Source organism: Propithecus coquereli, unplaced genomic scaffold, assembly GCF_000956105.1.
Source record: "Propithecus coquereli isolate 6110/MARCELLA unplaced genomic scaffold, Pcoq_1.0 Scaffold98, whole genome shotgun sequence".
Taxonomy (NCBI): Eukaryota; Metazoa; Chordata; class Mammalia; order Primates; family Indriidae; genus Propithecus; species Propithecus coquereli.
Genome location: NW_012156173.1, coordinates 5,115,487 through 5,137,559, shown reverse-complemented (window position 1 = coordinate 5,137,559; position 22,073 = coordinate 5,115,487). Strand labels below are relative to the sequence as shown.

At 32.9% G+C, this 22,073-nt stretch overlaps 1 protein-coding gene across 1 annotated transcript in view; it reads left to right on the top strand.

Moving 5' to 3' along the window:
* AHI1 (Abelson helper integration site 1) overlaps positions 1-22,073 on the top strand; it is a 224,554-nt gene that overhangs the window by 103,839 nt on the left and 98,642 nt on the right. The window contains 2 exon segments of the mRNA XM_012665175.1: positions 3,294-3,320; positions 9,971-10,091. Coding sequence (XP_012520629.1) covers positions 3,294-3,320; positions 9,971-10,091 — 148 coding nt within the window.

Genomic DNA, 22,073 nt, shown 5'->3' with positions numbered 1-22,073 from the left:
AGAAGTGCCACAGAATCCAGGTGTCCATAAAACTGGAAAGTAATGAATATGATGGGGAGGAGCACACTTTGTTAAAGGTAGTGTGGCATTCTGTTGTGAAAATTGCTAGAAAATTTTCCTCAAAAATAAATGGTAAAATGTATAAGGAAACCTAAGCATCTTTAAATATATTTATCCTCTTTGGTCATATTAGTAATGTTAATAGAATTAGTCTTGAGCTCCTTGAAGACAGGGACTGTGTAGCCTTATTCATTGTTATGTTTTCACCTTCCAGCACAGTGCCTGTAACTTAACAAATATTACTCCCTTTCCTTCCTCCCTTGATAGAAATCTTGACCAGTTTTAAACCAAACAGAAAAGGAACTATATTGAGACAGCTTTAGTTCTGACCATGCTCTCTTCTCTCCTTTTCTTTCTTTAGAAAGGTAGGGACTTCAGTGCAGATCATACTCAGTCTTTGGGTTTAGATTTAACTTAAACTCAGAATATATGTTGAAATATAGATTAAACTTTTTATATTATATAACTGTAAATTTATTATAAATAATAAATTATTTCAATGTTGTAGTTCTTTATGTTTTAACACTTTAATATAATCAAATAATGCATGGTGTTCCAGATTTTAAAAGAAGGTCTGAATAGATACATTGAGTTTTAAAGATAAAGAGAAAAATGTTTCTTCATGAGGAAGAGAAAGTATTCCTTATCTAAAATCTTACATGACAAAATAACCTCATCTACAGACATAAGAACAACTCACCAATAGATCTATAAAGGAAAAATAAAATCAGAAAAATATTTTTTAAGCAATGAAATCAAAGGCAAGGGGGAAGTAAATTGATAGTTTATAATAAAAGAAAACATTTCTCTTAGAATCATTATTTAGTTTTTACCAAATCTTTTCTTCTTATATATTAAGAGAATATGTCTGTTTTGGGATTGAGGTAAATAGAGGCTGCCTTTGAAAATCAAAGCTTTGTCTATTTGCTATGGTTTAAAAAAAAAAACAAAACATTATTTTTCCTTTGAGAAAATTCACTGAATGTATTTTCTTTCAGAGTGTATGTAGTATGTATGGGAATAAAAACAAAATGTCATTTTTATTGCTGTGGCAGCTCCATCCTTTTTATATTTTGTAAGCATTTAGTTTGATTGGGTTCCTACTTTTTGTCACTATGCCTTTTCTCATTTCTTATCATTGTATTTCAGTAGATCCCAAATTCCTTTTTGTGTTTTTTTGTTACTACAATAGGAATATTTTTCTTTCTTTTTTTTTTTTTTTGGAGACAAGAGTCTTGCTTTGTTGCCCAGGCAAGTGCTGTGGTGTCAGCCTAGCTCATAGCAACCTCAAACTCCTGGGCTCAAGCAATCCTCCTTCCTAAGCCTCCTGAGTAGCTGGGACTACAGGCATGCACCACCACACCTGGCTAATTTTTTCTATTTTTAGTAGAGACAGGGTCTCACTCTTGCTCAGGCTGGCCTCAAACTCTTGAGCTCAAGGGATCCTCCTGCCTTGGCCTCCCAGAGTGCTAGGGTTATAGGCGTGAGCCACCACGCCCGGCCTCAGGAATATTTTTTAATAAATTATAGTACAAGTTTAGAGTGTGATTTTTTGTGTGTGTGTGTGAATTGCATAATAAATTCAGTTCAGCAGGTGTTTAATAGGTGTTTACTCATGAGTAAAGGATACAAAGAATAGATAATTCTCTATCCTTGGGAGCATTACCATTTAGTCGTAATATAAATCATTTAATTGTTTCATAGTTAACAGACTTGACTGCGTGTTGCTGCTATAGCAGTATCTAAAAAGCATTCTGCAAATCAGGTAAGACAGCACAGAGGGACAGTATCTTGAGAGCATTGATACAAATCATTCTAAGTTTTCAGATCCAGAAAACTGATCTTTCAGTGCATCCAGAGTTGCTCAGAATCTGGAGTACCCATTAAGAGTAATCAGTCCTACAGAACATTGATTTATAAACCATTCAGAATCCATTAAGTGACACCCTATAATGAAAGATAGACCTTTCCAGCTTCCTGAACACTCAAGACCACTCTCCCTTTCTAAAATTTAGCCTGAAACCCAAGCTAATGATCACAGAGTTGATTGTTAAGCAGAGACACAGGAGTAGGGGATTGGATGGATTTGAAAATGTTTTATGCTAATTTTGAAAAAAGATTGATTAATTTTCTCTACCCTGCAGGAAATTTCACCTTTTATTGATTAATGATAACTTCATTTAAATATTAGTAATAATTAACATAACGTATTCCTTGTACTGTGTTAAGCATTTTATTGCTTTACAATAAAATGTACCATTCTGTAGGGTTGGGTACTAGTATTATCCGCATTTTCCAGAAGAGGAACTTGAGGCTTACAGAGATCAAGCAACCTAACCAACATCACACAGGTAGTAAGCATTGGAGCTGGGATACAGTCCAGGTAGTTAGATTCCTGTGTTCACAGTCAGTTTTTCTGTATCCTTTTAGTGATTGAATTACCAATATCCTTTAAACACAGTGTCTGTCCCTTAGAAATTTCTGGGTAAAAAAATTTATGTTTCTCTTTTTCAGTTCTCTTTTTTCTAAACTCCATATTATTACCATTTTTGTCTAGATCTGTACTAGGCTGATGATATATTCTGGTTAACCCTAATTGGACTTGAGTATTTTTGATGTCTCCTTAGCAGCCCATTTTCAAATTGTCTATTATATGATGACTTTTTCTGGTTTCTCTTTCAAAAACAATCTTTTTTTGGGCTTGTCCCATGAATTGTAGGCAGTTCCTTTTTGTAGCTCCTTCAATACTAGTCATACTTTACCATTCAGTAGTATTTACTATTAGATTTTATCTGATATAAATTATTAATATGGGAATTATATTTTGGGGTATTGTTATTTATAGAGATAATTATATATTGCAATTAACTTACCATGTCTCTTAGACCTATTAATGTTCTAGTATAGAATTTTAGTATTTATGCTAAGTTTATTAAGGAGACAAGTTTTTCTTGAGGCAGATACATGTGGGTCCTCAAGAGTCTGTCAGTGCCTTTTGCTTTGGCAATTTAGATTTATCATGAACATGTCATTAGTTCTCTTTCTTTAAATTTATACTCTTTCCAGCTCATTGGAAAAATACAGAGTAACAACTGCAGGGTGATAGATAAAGAAATTCTTCCAAATGCTGATATTGGCTATTAGAAAATTAATATGTGAATGTTTTGAAAATAGTCAATAGTTTATATACTTGAAATTATGAATACTTCTTTATTGTATTGTATTTCTTTCAGGAGGTGATACGATCCTGTGCTGCAAAAGTAAGTAATTTTTATTACCAGGATAACTTTAAAGCTATAGTTTTCATTGTGATGCACCAAAGATTTGGAATGCACCATTCAAGGAATTTAGAACCTTTACAGAAGTTAATATAATCTTTGTCGGGGCTTGAATTTATCAAAGAGTTATAATACTGGAACCTGAGAATTCAGTAAGGGTGAACATTTGTAGCAATTAGTTTCACATTTTTAAGGATTTCAGACCATTAAGTGAGTGGGATATACTTTAAGTAAGGAACAAGCAAGGTCATTTTATTCTCTGAGAAAAATTTTATTTGATACTTAATATGTAAGAAACACAGACCAATGCAGTTCCAGTGGGTATATGCTGAGTAAATTGTGTAAGCATTGAAATGCATGCAAGCTGCACACAAATGATATATTGTGCTGATAATGCTCTTCATCATATATAAAAGTCTCTCACACTTCTTTTGTCATTTAACTATACTATATAACAATCCCGAGAGACAGATTAGATATTATTGTTACTCCAATTTTAGAAAGGAGAAGACTGAAGTTAAGTGATTTGTCCAAGGTCCCAAAGTTAGTCTAAAAATGGTAGTATACAAAAGGCTCTTGATTACAGTTTCAACTAAATTGTATTCTAGATGCTTTCAACATAACAGCTTTCTGGCTTTTACAAGCCAGGTTATTTTATATACAACCTGTAACTCAGTTGTTAAGAAAACAAATTAAAGAGATGGAATGCCACCATGTGTTCATCCTTCCCTCTTCTTTTCTTCTGCCTACTCCAAAAATTCAGTTGAATAACTAGATATCCATTCATTTATCAAATATAATTATATATCACAAAGTAACCCAGAGGAAAAGAATTAAATTGGTGTTAGTATGTTCAAAAACTGCTTCATTTAATGTCAACGCAGTGAATTTTTTTTTTTTTTTAATCAGATGGCACCTGTACTATCATGTGGCAGGCACTTGGGATGCAGTAGGCTATTATCTCTTTCCTCACGGGTCATTTTATGGACGAAACATGTCAGAAAATACTGGGCTTACCCCATTACTGAGCTGTCTAATGTCAGTCAAAACTGATCACTTTTTTTTACCTAATTATCACAAGTCAACAGGATATAGAATATAGACAAGGGGAAGGAAGACAAGGGGGAAAAAGAGAACAAGCTATATTCTGACTTAGGCTGCAGATGTTCAGGAAACTTGTTCCTGATAGTAATGATTGGTGTAATGATTGTAGCTCCAAGATTACTAAGCCTTCTTAAGTATGCATAGTGTATAAAACAGTAGACAAAAAAAAAAAAAAAAGATTATTTTCTGACTGACGATTCAAAGCTGTTTATCTTTATTTTAACAAATACACTGCCTACCTTTCTTTTGAATGCTGTCTGAATGTCAAAAGAGTAAAGGGGTCTTGCACACATTTAGCAGGGCTTATATTGAATGGCCTCTCCATATCTGGAAACTCCCCAAGGGTGAAGGATCACATCATTTGTCTTCATATCCCTAGTATTTAACAACAGGAGAATAAATGTTCATTGAAAAAAAATGATTACATATTTTGAAATTAATAAGGGTCTGGAAAGATTAACCTTACTAGAGTCTCTTCAGTTATTCTTTTTTTATAACAGTTTTATTGAGTTGTAATTCACATACCATAATATTGACCCTTTGAAAGTATACAATTCATTGGTTTTTACTATATTCACAGAATCTTGCAACGATCCCCACTATCTGATTTTAGAATTCTTTCATCACCCCTGAATGAAACTCCATGTCTCTTAGCAGTCATTCTTAATTCCTATACATACATACCCAAACTCCTGGCACACACCCCAAACTCCTGGCAACTACTAATATACTTTCTGTCTCAATAGATTTGCCTATTCTGGACATTTCATATAAATGGAATCATATGATATATGGTCAGTTGTAACTGGCTTCTTTCACTCAAAATAATGTTTTGAAGATTCTTCCATTTGTAATATGTACCAATACCATTGACCAACAATGCAGGGCACCAACCCCCACTGTGCAGTCGAAAATTTGCGTATAACCTTTGACTTCTCAAAAACTTAACTACCAATAGCCTACTGTTGACCAAAAACTTGATAGCATAGTCCATTAACATATTTTATGTTATTTGTATTATATACTGTATTCTTACAATAAGTAAGCTAGAGAAAAGAAAATGTTATTAAGAAAATCATAAGGAAATGAAAATATATTTACTATTCGTTAAGTGCTAGTGGATTATCATAAAGGTCTTTATCCTTGTCTTCATGTTGAATAGGCTGAGGAGGAGGAGGAAGAGAAGGGGTTGGTCTTGTTGTCTCAGGGGTGGCAGAAGAGGTGAGGTGGAGGAGGTAAGGCGGTAGAACGGGAGGCAGGAAAGGCAGGCACACTTGGTGTAACTTTTACTGAAAAAAATCCACCTATAAATATGGACCTATGCGTTCAAAGCTCTGCTGTTCAAGAGTCAGTTGTACTACTCTTTATTGCCAAATAATTCCGTTGTATGGATATGTTACATATTGTTATCTGTTCATCAACTTATGAATATTTAGATTATTTCTACTTTTTTAATTAGAATGAATATTGCGTGTATAAGTTTTGGTGTGGACGTATATTTTCATTTCTCTGGGGTATGCATCTAGGGGCAATACAGAGGTTCAAGACCAAATTTTCTCTGTGAAGTAAAGCAATATACTAAGAGATAGGCAGTAAAGGTTTGGAGAAAACTGAGATGCATTGAGGTGAATTGCCTTACCCTAAGGTATATTGCTGGATAATTGGTTTGAGCCAGGACTGGATCTTAATTTTGAACTTCACATGGAGGAATCATGTCAGTAACCTTTGAGCCACCAGTCTTTAGTATCTGTCAGAAGCTTAAAAAAATCTTGATTAAACATTACAAAATATTAATAAAACTTTATAGTGATTGATTTCAATTTGAATTCTGGTTTTAGTTAATGTACTAATGAACTGGTCTGGGGGTAGATTCTCTGACATTTTACCACCATAAAAATTTTGCTTTGACTATTACAGTGTTTCTTTCGAATCTTTCACTTCTTTGCCCTGGCTTGTAAAGAAAACATCTGAGGGCCTAGAGGTCCTGTTTGAGTTGCTGTTTATTGCTACTCATTTCTTAGATTTTACTAACCTAGAAATCACAGGAACATAAGCTGCTCTTAGAATTTATTGCATGAGAATGTAAAAAATATCTTGAGTTCAGATATATCTTGACTCTCACTTTGGCTCAAGTTTTCGGTTTAACTTGTTCTTTAATACTGGGATTTTAATTTTTACAACAGATACATGATTTGCAACAAAACATTTCCTGGGTATTGTTGATTTCTTTTTTTTTTTTCCAATACCACCAGAACTGTCTTCATATTAAAATATTATCTGCAATATTGTTCAGATTTAGTGGGAAAAATGGCAGCTGTCTTGGGGGGAGAGGTGAAATTTTAAGTATATAGACAGCACTAACATCCTTTCAATTATCATTTAAAACCAGTTTGAGATGTCTTCACAGCTTGAGACTTCATGAACAATTCTACTTCAGGTGAATGCAGCATGTAATGTAAAATCAGCTAAAATTATTAGACTTATAAGTTTATATGGAAATGACTATTATATCTCACCCAAAGTTTTTAAATGTTAACTAATCACTGAAAGAGAAATTAATTGTCAGCTTGTTTAGTATTGTGCAATTTTATGTTTGGGATAATAAGTTTTTTAACATGAAAATTAACCCCCTCCTAGAGAATTAATATTTGCATATTTTGTGTGAGCTGCTTATACCCTAACAGAGTAAATAAGACAGTTTTGCGATTAACTTCATAGAAGTTCTAGATGATTTTTTCTCTTTATTATGAATTTTATTAAAGTTTTATGCTTTTAGTTTTCTCCAATATGGAGGTATTAAACTGACTTTGGCAGACTGTGGTTTTTGCATGAAGCAAGCAGAAAACTGTGTTGTGAAAAGAGGGTAGGTTGGCATAGGGTAGACTATCTTGGCCAACCTTTCTGTTGTTGTAAAATTATTAAGCAATTCTTTTCCACAGCATATATTTCAAAAATAGATATTGCTTCACTCTATTTAATGATTATTATTATTTTTCTCCCTCTAAATAAAATGGTAAATATGTGTAAGCTAGCTCTGAAAATTCTTTGAATTCTAATTTCAAAACAAATTACTAATAATAACAATAATAATTAATAGTTATCCCAAAAGTTAGAAATTGAGTTATCTGGACTATTATGTTACTACTCATCACTTTATGGACATTTGAATAGTCTCTAAAGGAATGTGTCAAGAAAGAGTAGAAATATAAGATGCTTAGGAAGAACATAAAATAGTAGGATTATAGGTTTTTTTAATAACATTTTATTTTAAAAGAGTAACAAATATTTCTGTTTGAGCAGAGACATTTAAGTGTCCTATTGTAGCTTTCCTGGTATTCTTTTTTGTCTTAACACAAATTTCTGAAGTGGAAGACTATAAAAGGCACATTATATGTATGTGTGTATATACATATATATATTATATAGCATATCCTCAGCATATACCTGTTTGCACCAGTTTTTAAAATGCATTATTTGACATGTAGGGTAAAAATTTTCAAGAACACAGAAGAAAAATGAGAAATGGTTCTAAAAAGAAAGGTAATTAGATAGTTATGTAATAAATATGTCCTTTTGTATATAGTAATTCCATTTAAGAGCGTAGAACTCTGAAAAATTTGCTGCATCATCATGCTACATTAGATATACCTAATTACCCTTACTTCTCATGATGTTAATAATAATAACTGATATTTATATAACACTTTATTTGCGTAATACTTTATGATTTGCCTTTGCCAATATGTTCTATATAATCTATTTCTTATTATTTAGTGCTTTATGGTTAACATATGAATAGCCCCTTATGATACCAACTTATTGCTTTTCTGTCACATTCCCATTGAAGCATAGGTATTAATTTTGTTATTATCTCGATTTAAAGATGGAAAATGAAGCTCAACGATATTAAGTGAATTTGTTAGGTATTGTATTACTATAAATAGTCAACATTAATTTTAGTCAATGTTTAATGGATTCTGATAGGATTTTTAAAGCTGGTTAATATTTTAGCACTGGTGTAGTATTTGACCCCTTCTAACTACTTTGAAAAATATTTTTATTTTTTATAGGATGACATCATAACAGTTTAGGTACTTTAGAACTGTATTAGTATTGGTCTTAATTGATTTTTTTTTACCAGATCTGCTAAACCTCTGCTCTAAGAGAAAAACGTATGCTAACACACACCATTTATTATCACTCTTTGAAAGAAAAAAAGCATTTGCAAACATGTAAATAATGAGTCAGAGAAAGAGCTTGTAACCACAACCCAATATTATCTGATACAGAATATCAAAAAGGAATTTTAAAGTAGTAATGCAGCAGAAGTCTTCTGTGTGGTTTCGATTACATAAACAAAAAACGGGAAAGGAGCAATTTTCATATACTAATATTTATATGCCATAAATTATTTATAATTTTGTTAATTCACAAATTACATTTTTGCAACAAATTAGAAAATCAGACTGTTTCCATTTTTAAAAAATAGATTATATTTTATCATGCTTCTTAAAAATGATTTTTAAAAGACACAATGAATGATTTATTAATCATAAACAAAAGACTAGATTTTACCTGAAATTAGTTCTAATTTACAAGATGAATTTACTAATAAATATTTCAAACTTTTTAGTAAACTTTTCTTTATTCTTTTATAAAAGCTACAGTTAAAATGTTGCACTTATTGTGCATTTCATTTCTATGAGACCGCTGTCCTTAGAGAATCATAGTAGGTTTTGTGTGTCGTAGAACATGGTTATTTACTTACAGAAATTTTGCTAGATTATTATTTTAATGCTGTTTTTAAACAGTGTCTTAAGAATAAGGTGCTTGGTGCAATGGAAACTATTTCACATGGCAAGTTAGGTTACAGCTGTGTTATCTGTGTCACCATGATGTATATAAACATGAGTAGTACAGGTGTTTTCTCTGTAGTCTCTGAAAAGGAAGTACTTGCTGTTTTACTAAAATGCTAGAGAAATGTGAATGTGAAACATTTTAACTCTTCTATAATTGAAAACAGTCATTTTTATTTTTTGAATTTCTTTGTGTAACTTAAGAGTACTCTGTTTTAAGTTATAAACTGCTTTCCTATATACCCTCATTTGATCCTCAAAAAAACTCTCTGAGAAGTAGAGTAAACATGAAAATTATGGGAAGTGAAATCATTTTAAAGCTTCTGGGACCTTAAAACTGGTATTATTCAGTGTCTGTACAGTGAAACTGGAAATCAAAGAGGCTGACTTGTCAGAATTCACATAGATAGTGGCATTTGTATCTACAATTCCATGATAAACTTTAGTAAGGGTGATTTATTTTCATATAGTTATGCTTTCATTACCATTGTGTTCCTTCCTTGATGAAAACTATTTTGTAAACTTTACAAACTAACCATATAAATCATTACTACTCCTTTTGACCTACCATGGGTCCTGTTTTATATAGTAAACAGATATTTCTCATCCAGTTTTTGCATCAGTAACCCAGGAAATTACGCTGTAGTTTCTGATTTGCTTTTCCTATTACAGGTCAACAAAAATCTCTCGTTTACTTCACCACCACCAGCCTCCTCACAACAGACTAAGTTAAAACAGTCAAACATGCTGACCACTCAAGAAATTTTACATCAGTTTGGTTTCCCTGAGACGGGTGAGCCCCTTTCTTACTTTGACTATTCTTTTAAATGTTCAGATACTATTTGTGTTTATCACTTATTTATCTTTAGAAATAAAGCTTGTAGTATTGTAATGGTCAGTTTTCACACTTGATGAATTCAATTCTAGCATCTCTTTTTTTCTTAAAATCAAAATTATTTCAAAAGTAAATTTGGATTTAGTAACTTTAACAGTAGATACTCTGAACCTGTGTTCTGTTGAGCAAATAATAATTTTAAAGTAGCAAAATGTGAGTTTTATACCTGTATGACATTAAATGTGATTCAATTTCTCAATTGAATAAAAGAGCCATAGTCTATAGATAATCCCATTTTATAATTCATTTCAAGGAAAGCCAGGGTAAAAGAAATTTTGGCAGAAACAAGATATAACTTGCAATGATATCACATCCCTTTAACATTGGCAAATTAATAAAATATGCAAAGCTAGTTACAGAAATCTACATGAATCATGAATCACCGAGTTGAAATGAACCACACAATGGCTAATTTTTAGGCTAAATTTTAAATGAATTTCAATAAGGTTTTCAAAAGATATCAAAGAAAAAACATCTGAGAAATGTTTATTTTTGGTTTTGAAAGATGACTTTTTATGTTCATTAGCTGTGGTTTTGAGAGTATTTTTTCTGTTACTGAATTCTTTTAGAGAGGTGAAAATAGCAAAACAATTATCTTTGACAAAGATTATAATAAGAAGAAACTTGAGCTTGAAAAGATCAACATAATTTACTTAGAAATTTGAGGACAATATCACTTTTTTACCTGAAAGTATTTAGAATTTACATAGGCAAATTATTTTAATATTGCTATGTAGGTTACATATTATAGTGGGAAAATATTTGGATTCACAACTCTTATATTCAGTCCTGGCTGTGCCTTTTATTGTCCTTATTACCTGTGAAAACCTTAGATTCTTCATTTGAAAACTGGAAATGATGTTTATGTTATATATTATTGAAGTTCAAATGACGTAGCATATATGGAAACACTTCAAAAGCATGAGGTGCTATATGAATATAACATATTTATATTGTAAACATAATGAATATGTGTAAGCTAGCTTTGAAAATACTTTGAATTCTAATTTCAAATCACTATAATAATTAACAATTACCTCAGACCTTAGAAACTTTTAATTTCTAGTATTCCTGATATCTACCAGAAGTTGGAGCAATAGTGTTGGTCATTGTTATTTCCAGTGGAGAGCGCACCATGAGCTACCCCTTTAGCCTATTTTTTACACCCTAAATAGATATTTGGCTTGCCTTCAGATCTTGTCATTTTAATTGAGTAGGAGGAAGGGAACCTCTCTCTACCACTCCAACCCTACCATCTGTCTGCTGAGGTCTAAAATTCTTCATTCTACATTTTACTTCATTTCAAGATTAAAGGCTTACAAGGTAAATGTATGGTTGGGTTAATATATTGGTTAAAATTCATTTAAGTAGTGCCTTGTGTCTGTTAGGCAACAAGGTTAGATAATAGATACAAAGTTCTTTAATTTATTGTTAAAGGAAGAAACAGAGAGGATGAATAGGAAGGCCTTCGAAATGAGAAGAAGAATTACCACTGAAACAGATAAAGAGTAAAGAGAAAGCTGGATATGATAAAGGGAAGCCTTGCAAACTTCACAATTATGCATAGAATTGGCTCCGTTTCCCTTTAGCTTCCATGGCTATATTATAGGTTACAAGGATATTTATATCATGTCTATCCATCCATGTGTTCACTGTCTCAGAAGTATTACTGTTTCACCATGATACATGGTAACACTGTTTCATTTGATTTTGTTTTGGTTACTAATATGCCTGACTTCATTTTAAGTAATATCCTTCCTAAAAAAATTATTGAGATGTCACTGACTTGAAAAATTATAAAAGCAAAATATGTAGTCCATTGCAAAATGGCCAAATTAATCTGTTTTGTTCATTAAGAAGCCAGTCTTTGTGGAAAAATCCTGCACCTTGGACCAGGTGAACTAGTTTCTAGACCCAGCTCCATTTCTAAATGTAGAATCTTGAGCAATTTCTTCAGACCTCAGTTTTCTCATCCCTACAGGTAAATGAGTGCTTTGGCTTTGGTGAGTTAATATCTTAAAAATTATGTGATTCTATTCAATGTTCAAATTAGTTTTTTAAAGGGAATAAGTAATTAAGTATTGTTGATTGCACCAATAATCTATTAGAATCGGAAAGTACTACAAAAACAAATAATGTAGATAGAGTGTTTAAAAATAAAAATCTTACTGAAAACTTATCTGAAATATGCAAGTCACATCTGTTTGGCTTTGTACGGTATAGGGAAAAGCTGTTTACACAGAACTAGTACGTATGAGTCCATTAGCACTCTTTTGAGGAGACTTAAGAGCAAGGATTGATTTGATATATATGATATGTAAGTGGGTTTCCATGCTGGAAGGCTAGACTCTGAAGTGAGTTTATGTTCTCCTATAACTTCTATTGACCTTATTCAAGGTGGGTTCTAGGGAATGGAGACTGCTAGAAAAGTAAGCATTGCTTTTTTCTTTAGTTTATATTCCTCGGAGTTTCTAGAATACTACCTTTATTCATTCTGTAAAATCATTTTAAGTGACTACTTTGTTCAAAACTCTCTCCTTAGGATGTGGAGTAAATATTACAGTCTTTCCCTTCAAGGAGCTTACAGTCTGGTTGGGGAGACAAATGAGTATGCAGCAAATTAAGACAAAGTGTGAAATATTCTGAAATCGTGTTATAAACAAAGTGTCACAGGAATAAAGAGGGATAGAAGAGTTAAGTAAGAGGTTTCTCAAACTTTACACGTCCTAACAGAACTCTTGATTCCTTGCCAACTAAACCCTTCCTTCTATCTCCACTTCCCCTACCAGCAAGTCTTCCTAATGCCAGTACTTCACACCATGATTTACCCAGTTGTTTAGGAAAAACTAGGTAGTTCTTAATCCCTCCTTTTCCCTCCACTTCCCTCTCCCTCTTGCCCATACTGCTTTCAGAGTCCAGCCAATCTCTCTCCCCAACCGCAAAATCCCATCGCAGTGATCCCTATACCTATTGCAATATCCTTGAATAAAGTCTTCTTTACTGTGCTTTAACAAAAATTGTTAAATATTTTTTTCTTTAACAATACTTAGAAGAGAGCTCGATATGGCCATTGAGTGGTTTGAGTCTTGGTTTAGGTGGAAATGGTGATACGGATAAGCTTAGGAGAACTGAGTCTACAAAGGTAGAATGGGTCAAATCGTGCCATACTGAGGACGTATGATAAAATAGAGTTTTAGTTTTATTTGCATAGATAAAATAGAGTTATCCAAGGTATGATTATGAAAGAGATATGGTAAAATGTATTTTAAAAAAATACTGCTGGTGTCTGAGGGATGGGTTAGAATGGAGAAAAGTTGAACACAACTCTTATTAGATGGTTATTTTAGGAACTGTTCATTAGGCTATTAGTTTACATTCTTAATTACAAAATAATAAATCATCTAATCCTAGTAAGATTAAAACTATAACATCTTCCCTGAGTAATTTTTATAAGAAATAAAATTATGATTTTAATATTTTTGGTTAAAGTATAGGATAGCCCATATGAATGACTCACCATGTAGTAAACATGTTATACTGCATCTCAAAACTATATCCATAGTTTTTTAATGAAGAAAATCTATAAAACGATAGCAACTTGTGTTTGTATAAAAATTTATAAAGTGCTTTCCTATATGTCCTTATTTGATTCTCAGTAAAACTCTTTGGGAAGTAGGGTAAACGTGAAAATCATGGGCAGTGAAATCATTTGAGAGCTTCTAGGACCTTAAAACTTGTAATATTCAGTCTCTGTACAGTGAAACTGAAAATCAAAGATGCTAACTTGTCAGAATTCACATAGATAGCGGCAGTTGTATCTAGCTCAGTACTTCTTATCCTTACCGCACCACAGGTGTGGTTTTCCCGGAGGAGGGCACAAACAAGTTCAAGGAGGTGAAGTGGATTCCCTGCTCACAGTCCTCAGGGAGGCTGTGTCTGGAGCCACTATTTCATTCATGGCCCATTGTCCCCCACACTCTACCAGGTGGTCCCTCTGGCTGTATTATTATTTTTTTTGACTTGAGAGTTGTGAGCTAAATTGCAAAGTAATAACCTAAACAGTACTAACTATAATATTTGGAAAAGGTGTGGTTTTGAAACTGAAGTGTCAAGAAGGACATCCTATCTTCTGAGATTTAATGAACTTATATCTTTCTTTGACATTTAAATATAGTTCTGTTTGCCAGTTGTTAGATTTTTTTAAGGCTTCATTCCAGTGTAATTATGGTATTTAGTCTGCAGTCAAATCAACAGGCTCTCTGCAGAGAAATTTTATTCTGTGATATTTTGTTTGAATCCAGATCCCATTCAAACATCACAAGATTCCTTACTATAGAACTAAATTTTAAAATGTGGATTATTCAGTAATAATAAACTATATATATCAAATGAGGATATTGCTTTTATTGTTTTATAGATTTTATTCATTATACTAAAAAAATATGGAGGCAGTTTTGAGATGCAGTATAACATATTTACTACATAGTGAGGCATTTATATGGGCCATAATCTATAATTGAAGCAAAAATGTTAAAATTGTAATTTTATTTCTTATAAAAATAGCTTAGGGAAGATGTTATAGTTTTAGCAGTAATAAAATTAATCACTGTTATTAGTAGGTGAGAGGGAAATCAGGAAGTGCTCACTACTGTCAGTGGGGTAGTTGTATCATCTTTGCATGTTTATATTTGAAGGACAGCATATTTCATTTTTATGTAGTTGGTATATGTTTTCACAGCATTGCTCTAAATTTAATTCAGATTAAATAGATAAGGCAAGCAAAATAAAAGGGATCATTTTCCTGATGACTTTATTCATGCCATCTTCATATCATCTTTATTAATTTTTAAATTTAGAGTTTTAAATTTTAAACTTTGTATCAAATTAGTTGTTTTTTAAAAACAATTGATAGCTTCTGTCTTCTCCAGATTTTGTGTTCATTAGACCCTATAAACCTGTATTAAACTTGATAGCCAGCTATTTAATATTTTAATACATCCTATTTTCCTTGATAGTCAAGATACTTGATTTAAACAAAATCATAAAATCATTCAGATGACTTCAGTATTGCTTAAAGAGATCTGTAAAACTAACCCTTGTGCTTCTATGTGTTGAATAATATTTGAACAACTGTATTTTTCCATTTATTTTGCATGTCCTTGGCAAGTAATATCTCCTTGACCAACTCTTAAAATTGGAAGCTATTTTTCCAGTTAAATGTTTTTATTGTTTTCAAAATTTCAGTGTTCCTTAAAGTTTTAATTTTTTATAGAGAAATGCAGAAGTTTTTAGATAATATAACTGAAATGTGAAATGAATACTGGGTCATAACTTCGCCAGAGATGCTATGATATCCTTCTATAAACTTTTGTAGATGGTTGATTACATCTAAGCTGGAAACATGATGGATCTTGTATTTCAAAAGAAAAAAACATTTTGGCAAAAATTAGTAATTAGAATGCTTCTCAATAAACACAGCTGATTGTAAAAGGGGGTTTCCATTTTAAGGAAGGTAAAATGAGCTTCAAAGAACTTTCTCATCCTGTCAGAATTGGCAGAGCTTTCTGTTAGTATTACTTAATGAACTTTAAACTATTACTTGAAAAAGAATATTTTATGGAATTCTGATTTCAAACTTCCAAAATTCCAGGACTTCAATTCAGGTGGTGGGATAGGTAAAACGATTAATACACTGTCATAAAGATAATGTACAGAATTAATTGATTTTCTATGGGGAAATGTCCTTAAATGTGCTTTTTGCTACTAAAAAGAATCAAAAATGTTCTTATTATGTAGTTTTTAAAAGCAAGAATTTGTTTTCCAAACAGTCACTTTTCTGAATTCAACACATGTGTATTACGGTGGGAAAAGCACTAGACTTGGGGTCAGATAGCCCTGAGAACTGGGCTTGACCCCTAATTCTGCAACTTCCTAGCTGTTTTCTTAAGTAGTTGTCTTCATCTCTCCAGATAAATGTCTCTACATTTTCTACTTCATAAAATTGTCAGGATCAAAAAAATACTTTTAACACTTTGAAACCCATAAAATGTTGTGAGAATAAACAGCATGGTGTTATGGCAGTTTCTTTTGATTTTTTTTTTTTTTTTTCAGTTTGAAATCATGCAATTTGCATTGTGGCCAAAAGAATGGAAGAAATCTTATTTTAAGACATGATTTAATAAAATGTGTTAAGTGATAATTATAGGAAAAAGAACATGTCATAGAGACAAATAATGGATATAGAATTTTTAGAAGCATGCCAAAAAAGACATTAAGATGAAGTAATTTTAAGAGGAAAGTTGTCAGACAAACATCTCAAACTTCAATCCACTAGAACACACTTAACTTTTGAAACTTCAGCTTTCCATCCACGTGAGCACCAACCTTAACCCATCTTTAACATGTACTGAGATAACATTGAGACTTTAAGATAATTAAAATCAAAGTAGCAGCCCAAAATCCCTAAAGGGCATGGGTTCAGTTGGGGCACAATCCTTTGTTCCACAGGTGATGAAACAGAACACAACAGAATTCCATTTCTAGCCTCTGTTTCCTTAGGATTTGACCATCTCTAAAAACACTGTTTCAAGAGACATCAAAAAATTTTGAGATACTTCATATAATTTCATTTTGTAACCTGTACTTTTTCCTCCTTTTTTTTTTTTTATTTTTTTTATTTTTTTGAGACAGAGTCTCACTCTTTTGCCTGGGCTAGAGTGCTGTGATGTCAGCCTAGCTCACAGCAACCTCAAACTCCTGGGCTCAAGCGATCCTCCTGCCTCAGCCTCCCAGGTAGCTGGGACTACAGGCACGCGCCACCATGCCTTGCTAATTTTTTCTATTTTTAGTTGTTTGGCCAATTTCTTTCTATTTTTAGTAGAGACGGGGTCTCGCTCTTGCTCAAGCTCGCTTGTCTGGAACTCCTGAGCTCTAATGATCCGCCCACCTCGGCCTCCCGGAGTGCTAGGATTACAGGAGTGAGCCACCACCCCTGGCCTACTTTTTCCTCCTTAATACTGTTCTATACCGGATAACATCAAAATGGGAGGAAGAGTGTTTTTTTTTTCTTATATCAGACCTATTTTGTTACCTTTGTTTATTGACAAAAGCAGTGCTAGGTAGAGAAATGGACTTCAGATTAGGAATTAACACCAAATTTCTAATTCTGCCTTTATCACTTGATTGTTTTCAACTTCTGAATTGCTTTTACATTAGGCCAAACAGTATGCTCGGTGCTGGTTGTTAAGATTAAAAAATTACAGATGCTGCCTTCAAGGAGTTGACAGTTTTTTGTTAGAAGTGGAGAGTTAACAATGCAATGTGATAAATGCTCTCACATTGGTAAATGCTATCAAATGACTGAAATGGTAAAAAATTTTGTGATTACATTAAGAGGGAGCCTGACTCGGACTTATGGATCTGGGGTAAGAAAAAATTTAAAGACTGAATGAATGATTTCTGGACTGAATTTTAAAAGAATCAGTCCCCCTTAAAAGGGGGGGTGGGCGCATAGGGCTGAGGAGTGGGAACAGCTTATGAAGTTTTTTCAAATATAAAATTGGAGGTTCTGATGCTTGATTTTCCTGCTTTTTAAAAAGGCTATTATAGTGATCTAATGGGCTAACAATCACTGTGAAGTCACTTTTTAAGTGATTAAGTAACCAAGTGTAGGTTATTACTATTTAATTTCTCTAGCATTAATTCGGTAATGGTAGCTTAATTTAAAAAAAGACAATTGTGATGAAAATGAAGACAACTGGGTGAAAACATACATATGTCAAATAGCTGGTCAGAGTTGCTTAGTCATCTTAATTCTGTTGTCCATCTCATCTACCAAGGACTGAAAATTATTCCCAAAGCTAATGTTGATACCATTCCATACCCTTTTCTAACCACCAATCAACACAAAAATCCTGGGGGTGTGAAAATACTCATATTTGTATTTTTCTGTTGATTACATGGATTTTTCCTTTAACATTACTATTTTATATTCTCCTTCCACAAATCCTTCTTCATTTGTTAGGATTTTTTTATTGTTGTTATAATTGGATTTTCTAAAAATGATATTGATCAATACATTAAAGGTATAAGGTGCCATTTTAGTGTCCAGTATCAGTATTATACCAAGTAGTTCTCCAGCTATTCCCCTACTTATAATAAAAGCCCCTATATTTCCTGAATAATAAATCCTATTTGAATTAGTGATAATTTAAAATATATTCTACATGTTTATCATTTTCTAATTTAAGAATCATTTTTATCAACACTAGTGAATATTAATATACTTAATGATAGTTATTCATGCACGGGGATATGCAGTTAGTATTAATGTTTCCACTGAGATACTAAATTTCTCCTAATACTCTCTGAGGGGAGAATGTAAATGCAAACTTTTCTCATTTAAATAACCAGTTTAAAATGAGCTTGAATCTGCCCACTGCTTCCTAGCCATTTATTTTTTAAGAAGCTATTTTATGTGATGTTTATATAGCATGTATGGTTCCAACCTTATAATTTTCAGCCTTTTCCCTTATCTGTTAAAAATAGAAAAGTTACATTAAACTTTTCTTCTTTGTTCAGTCACATTTCTTTGTGTGTTGGTATGTTTGTTTAAAAACCATCTAATTTAGTTATGATAGTATATTGTAGCATTTGCCGGTGGATTAATTTTAAAAGTGAAATAACTATGCTGGCAACCAGTGAAAAATAAAAAGCCAGCTACTGAAAACCATAAACTATAGGAAATGAAAATATGAGATCTTACTGATTTAATGAATATGAAAACCACGTAATTCTACCATAGCCAAAGTATGAGCTAGATGATTGAATTCATATTTTTAGATATTCTGATGTTTACCTTTTCCAAAGCTTGATGTATTAACTGCTCAATTTTTTTTTTGTATTTTGAAGAGTTATAGAAGTTATTTGCATATAGCATCTTTTTTTTTAAAAGATCAAATGTAAAATTCTTGAGAGTTTAGACACAGTTGAACAGAGCTCTTATATAACTCTGAAATATATAATCTAATTTTAGAAAAGATATTTGGCCTCAAGCTTATGTAACAAAATATGTAAGCTGATCACTTTTTGTTGCCTATGTGACATTGCCATGAGTGAGCTTGAGCTTGAGATTCCTAAAAGAAACTTCTGGATTTTAATCTTCTGTCTCATTTATGGTTATAGCATTACCATTCTTTCAGGTGGAAACTTTGGAATTCCTCTTTGACTACTTTTCCTTTCTTTCTAACTAGTCTGTCTCAGAGTCCTCTCATTTCTTTATTCTAAATCTCTCTAAATTCACCCATCATCCTTTTACTCTATGTTCTCTTTCATGTCCTGTTTGTTCCTTTTTCTGGTATTGATATTCTGTGGGTGTCATTACATCTTCCTAAATCTAAGATCCATTCCCTGAATTGATGTTTCCTCTGTGTTCAGTTTTTTTAAATCTGTTTATACATCCTACATTTTTCTTTTTTTTTTTTAATTTTTTTATTTCATGAAATTATGGGGGTACAAACATTTTGGTTACATGTTATAACTTTGCCACATCCCAACCATGATTTGAGACGTGCCCTCCCCCCCACACAATGCTCACCGCATCCATTAATTGTGAGTTTACCTACCCCCAACTCCCCTTCCCCCCAAAAATATTACTACTGTGTGAGCACCTTAGTGTTGGTCAGTGCCAGTTTGATGGTGAGTTTGTGTGGTGCCTATTCTTCCACTCTTGTGATACCTCACTTCAGAGGATGGGCTCAAGCTCTATCTAGGAAAATACAAGAGGTGCTGGATCAGCATAGTTTCTCTTAATTGAGTAGTATTCCATTGTATACATATACCATATTTTATTAATCCACTCATGGATTGACGGACACTTGGGTTGTTTCCACATCCTTGCTATAGTGAATTGTGCTACTGTTTTTCTTTATGCCAGTGGTTTTTCCTTATACATGTGATAATCCTTAGTGAATCATCTATAAAATCTATAGATCTGTAGCATCTATTGCGGGGAACGTGGCCAGTGTTCCCTGCAAAAAACTGGGTCCCTTTGGTAGAGTTGCAAGGGATAAGAAAATAATAGAGAGAAATGGAAAATGGAAGAAATAAAAGAATACACTGAGACAAAGATATAGTTTTATAAGTTTATAAAGATTATAGGCAAAGCCGGGGCTCAGGGGACTCGGACCTCTCCGTTGGTCTCAAAAAGCCCCGAATGAGGTCTTACATGGTAACTTATAGGAAATAGTGAACAATTGTCAGGGGTAACAGATTTACATAACAACAGGTAGTTCCTCTCAGGTTAACAGATTTTCAAAAGGCTTTTACAGAAGGCTTCTACAGATTCTTTAACTAATTCTATTTACGTGAGCAAACGGTTACAAAGTCTTTCAAAGGTTAATTTTAAATTCTAAGGTAAGTTTATCATTTAAACAGAGGGGTTAAACAGAGATATGTAAGCTCCATGTTCATTAGGTTATTGTGAATGGAGACAGGTAGTCTAGAGTGGTTTAAACAAAAGCTTTGCTTTTAGCCATTCGGGAAGCTGTCGTTTCCGGGAAGCTGTTTGTTCCGGAGGGCACTCCATTGTCAGCTCTCAGCCTATAGTTTTTAACAGATTCGCTTGTGCTTTACAAAGCAAATCCAACTCTTTAGGTCTGAGAAACGCGGCGCCTCGTGGGATACAGCCGCTACTGCCTTTCAGAGACGCCCTTCCGAGTGTAACAGCATTCGAAATGCAAACCAACACGTTCACATATTCTTTCAGGGCAAAGCTCTGTAAAACTCTTAAGACAAATCCTGTCCCCAGACACGTTTAATACTAATTCATGGAGCGACAATCTATAAAAATAGATCCTTAGATCTATTTTTTTAAATGAAGAACTGTATACAAATATGGTTTCTCTCTTCTGTTGTGTGAGTAGCTCTATAACTCACTATTTTATTCACCTAAGTAGAAAGTCCTTTGAGAACTTTGTATATATGGCTAAGACAAATTAATTGGTAGCTTATATTTAGGATAAACAGGCAAAATGAATGAGTCCACCCGTCATGCACATTGCCAAAATGAGAATAACTGGGACAACATATCTACTCTAAGAAGAAGCCTTAACTCTTCCTAAATGGTTTGCTCAATATTATTACATTTTTAGAAACAATTTCACTGATTTTTTTTTTTTTTTAATTTTTTGCTTGTTAGTGTGCTGGGCAGCCTCCATTTTCTGTGGATCTTGCAACCTGTTTGGCTTAGATGTTTTACATATGAACCTTCAGTTATTTCTCTGGGGTTATGTTTTGTTTTTCCTCCTAGCAAATATGCTGATTCCATATTCACAGGTTTCATAGATAGCTTCCATATGTACTAAACCCCCTATAATGTGTACAAACAGATGTTTCTGTATTTTTCCATCTTCTATAAATTTGTTGAAAGCTCTATTCTTTTCAAGCTCACAGGTGGTCAATTCTTTGTTCTTACCTTTCTTGACCTATCAGCAGCACTTGACATATTTGATCACTTCTTAATACATAGTTTCTGGGACGCTGCATTCTCTTGGTTTTCCTCTTGTTTCATTAGCTACTCCTCTTCATTCTGCTTCGCTCATTCTTCCTTTTTTTTTTCCATTTCTTATTACATTGTTTTACTGCAATTTGACCCTCTTTTATATCCTGTATTTGCTCACTTCCTTGGTGATCTCATGACTTTAAATAAAACCCATATGCCAGTGATTCTCAAATGTTTTTCGGCCTAGACCTCTTTTCTGAACTATAAATGTGCACAGTCCATTACAGTAGCCTCTCACTCCTGTAGCTATTGAGTACATGAAATGTGGATAGTATGACTTAGGAACTAAACTTTTAATTTTATTTTAATTAATTTAAATT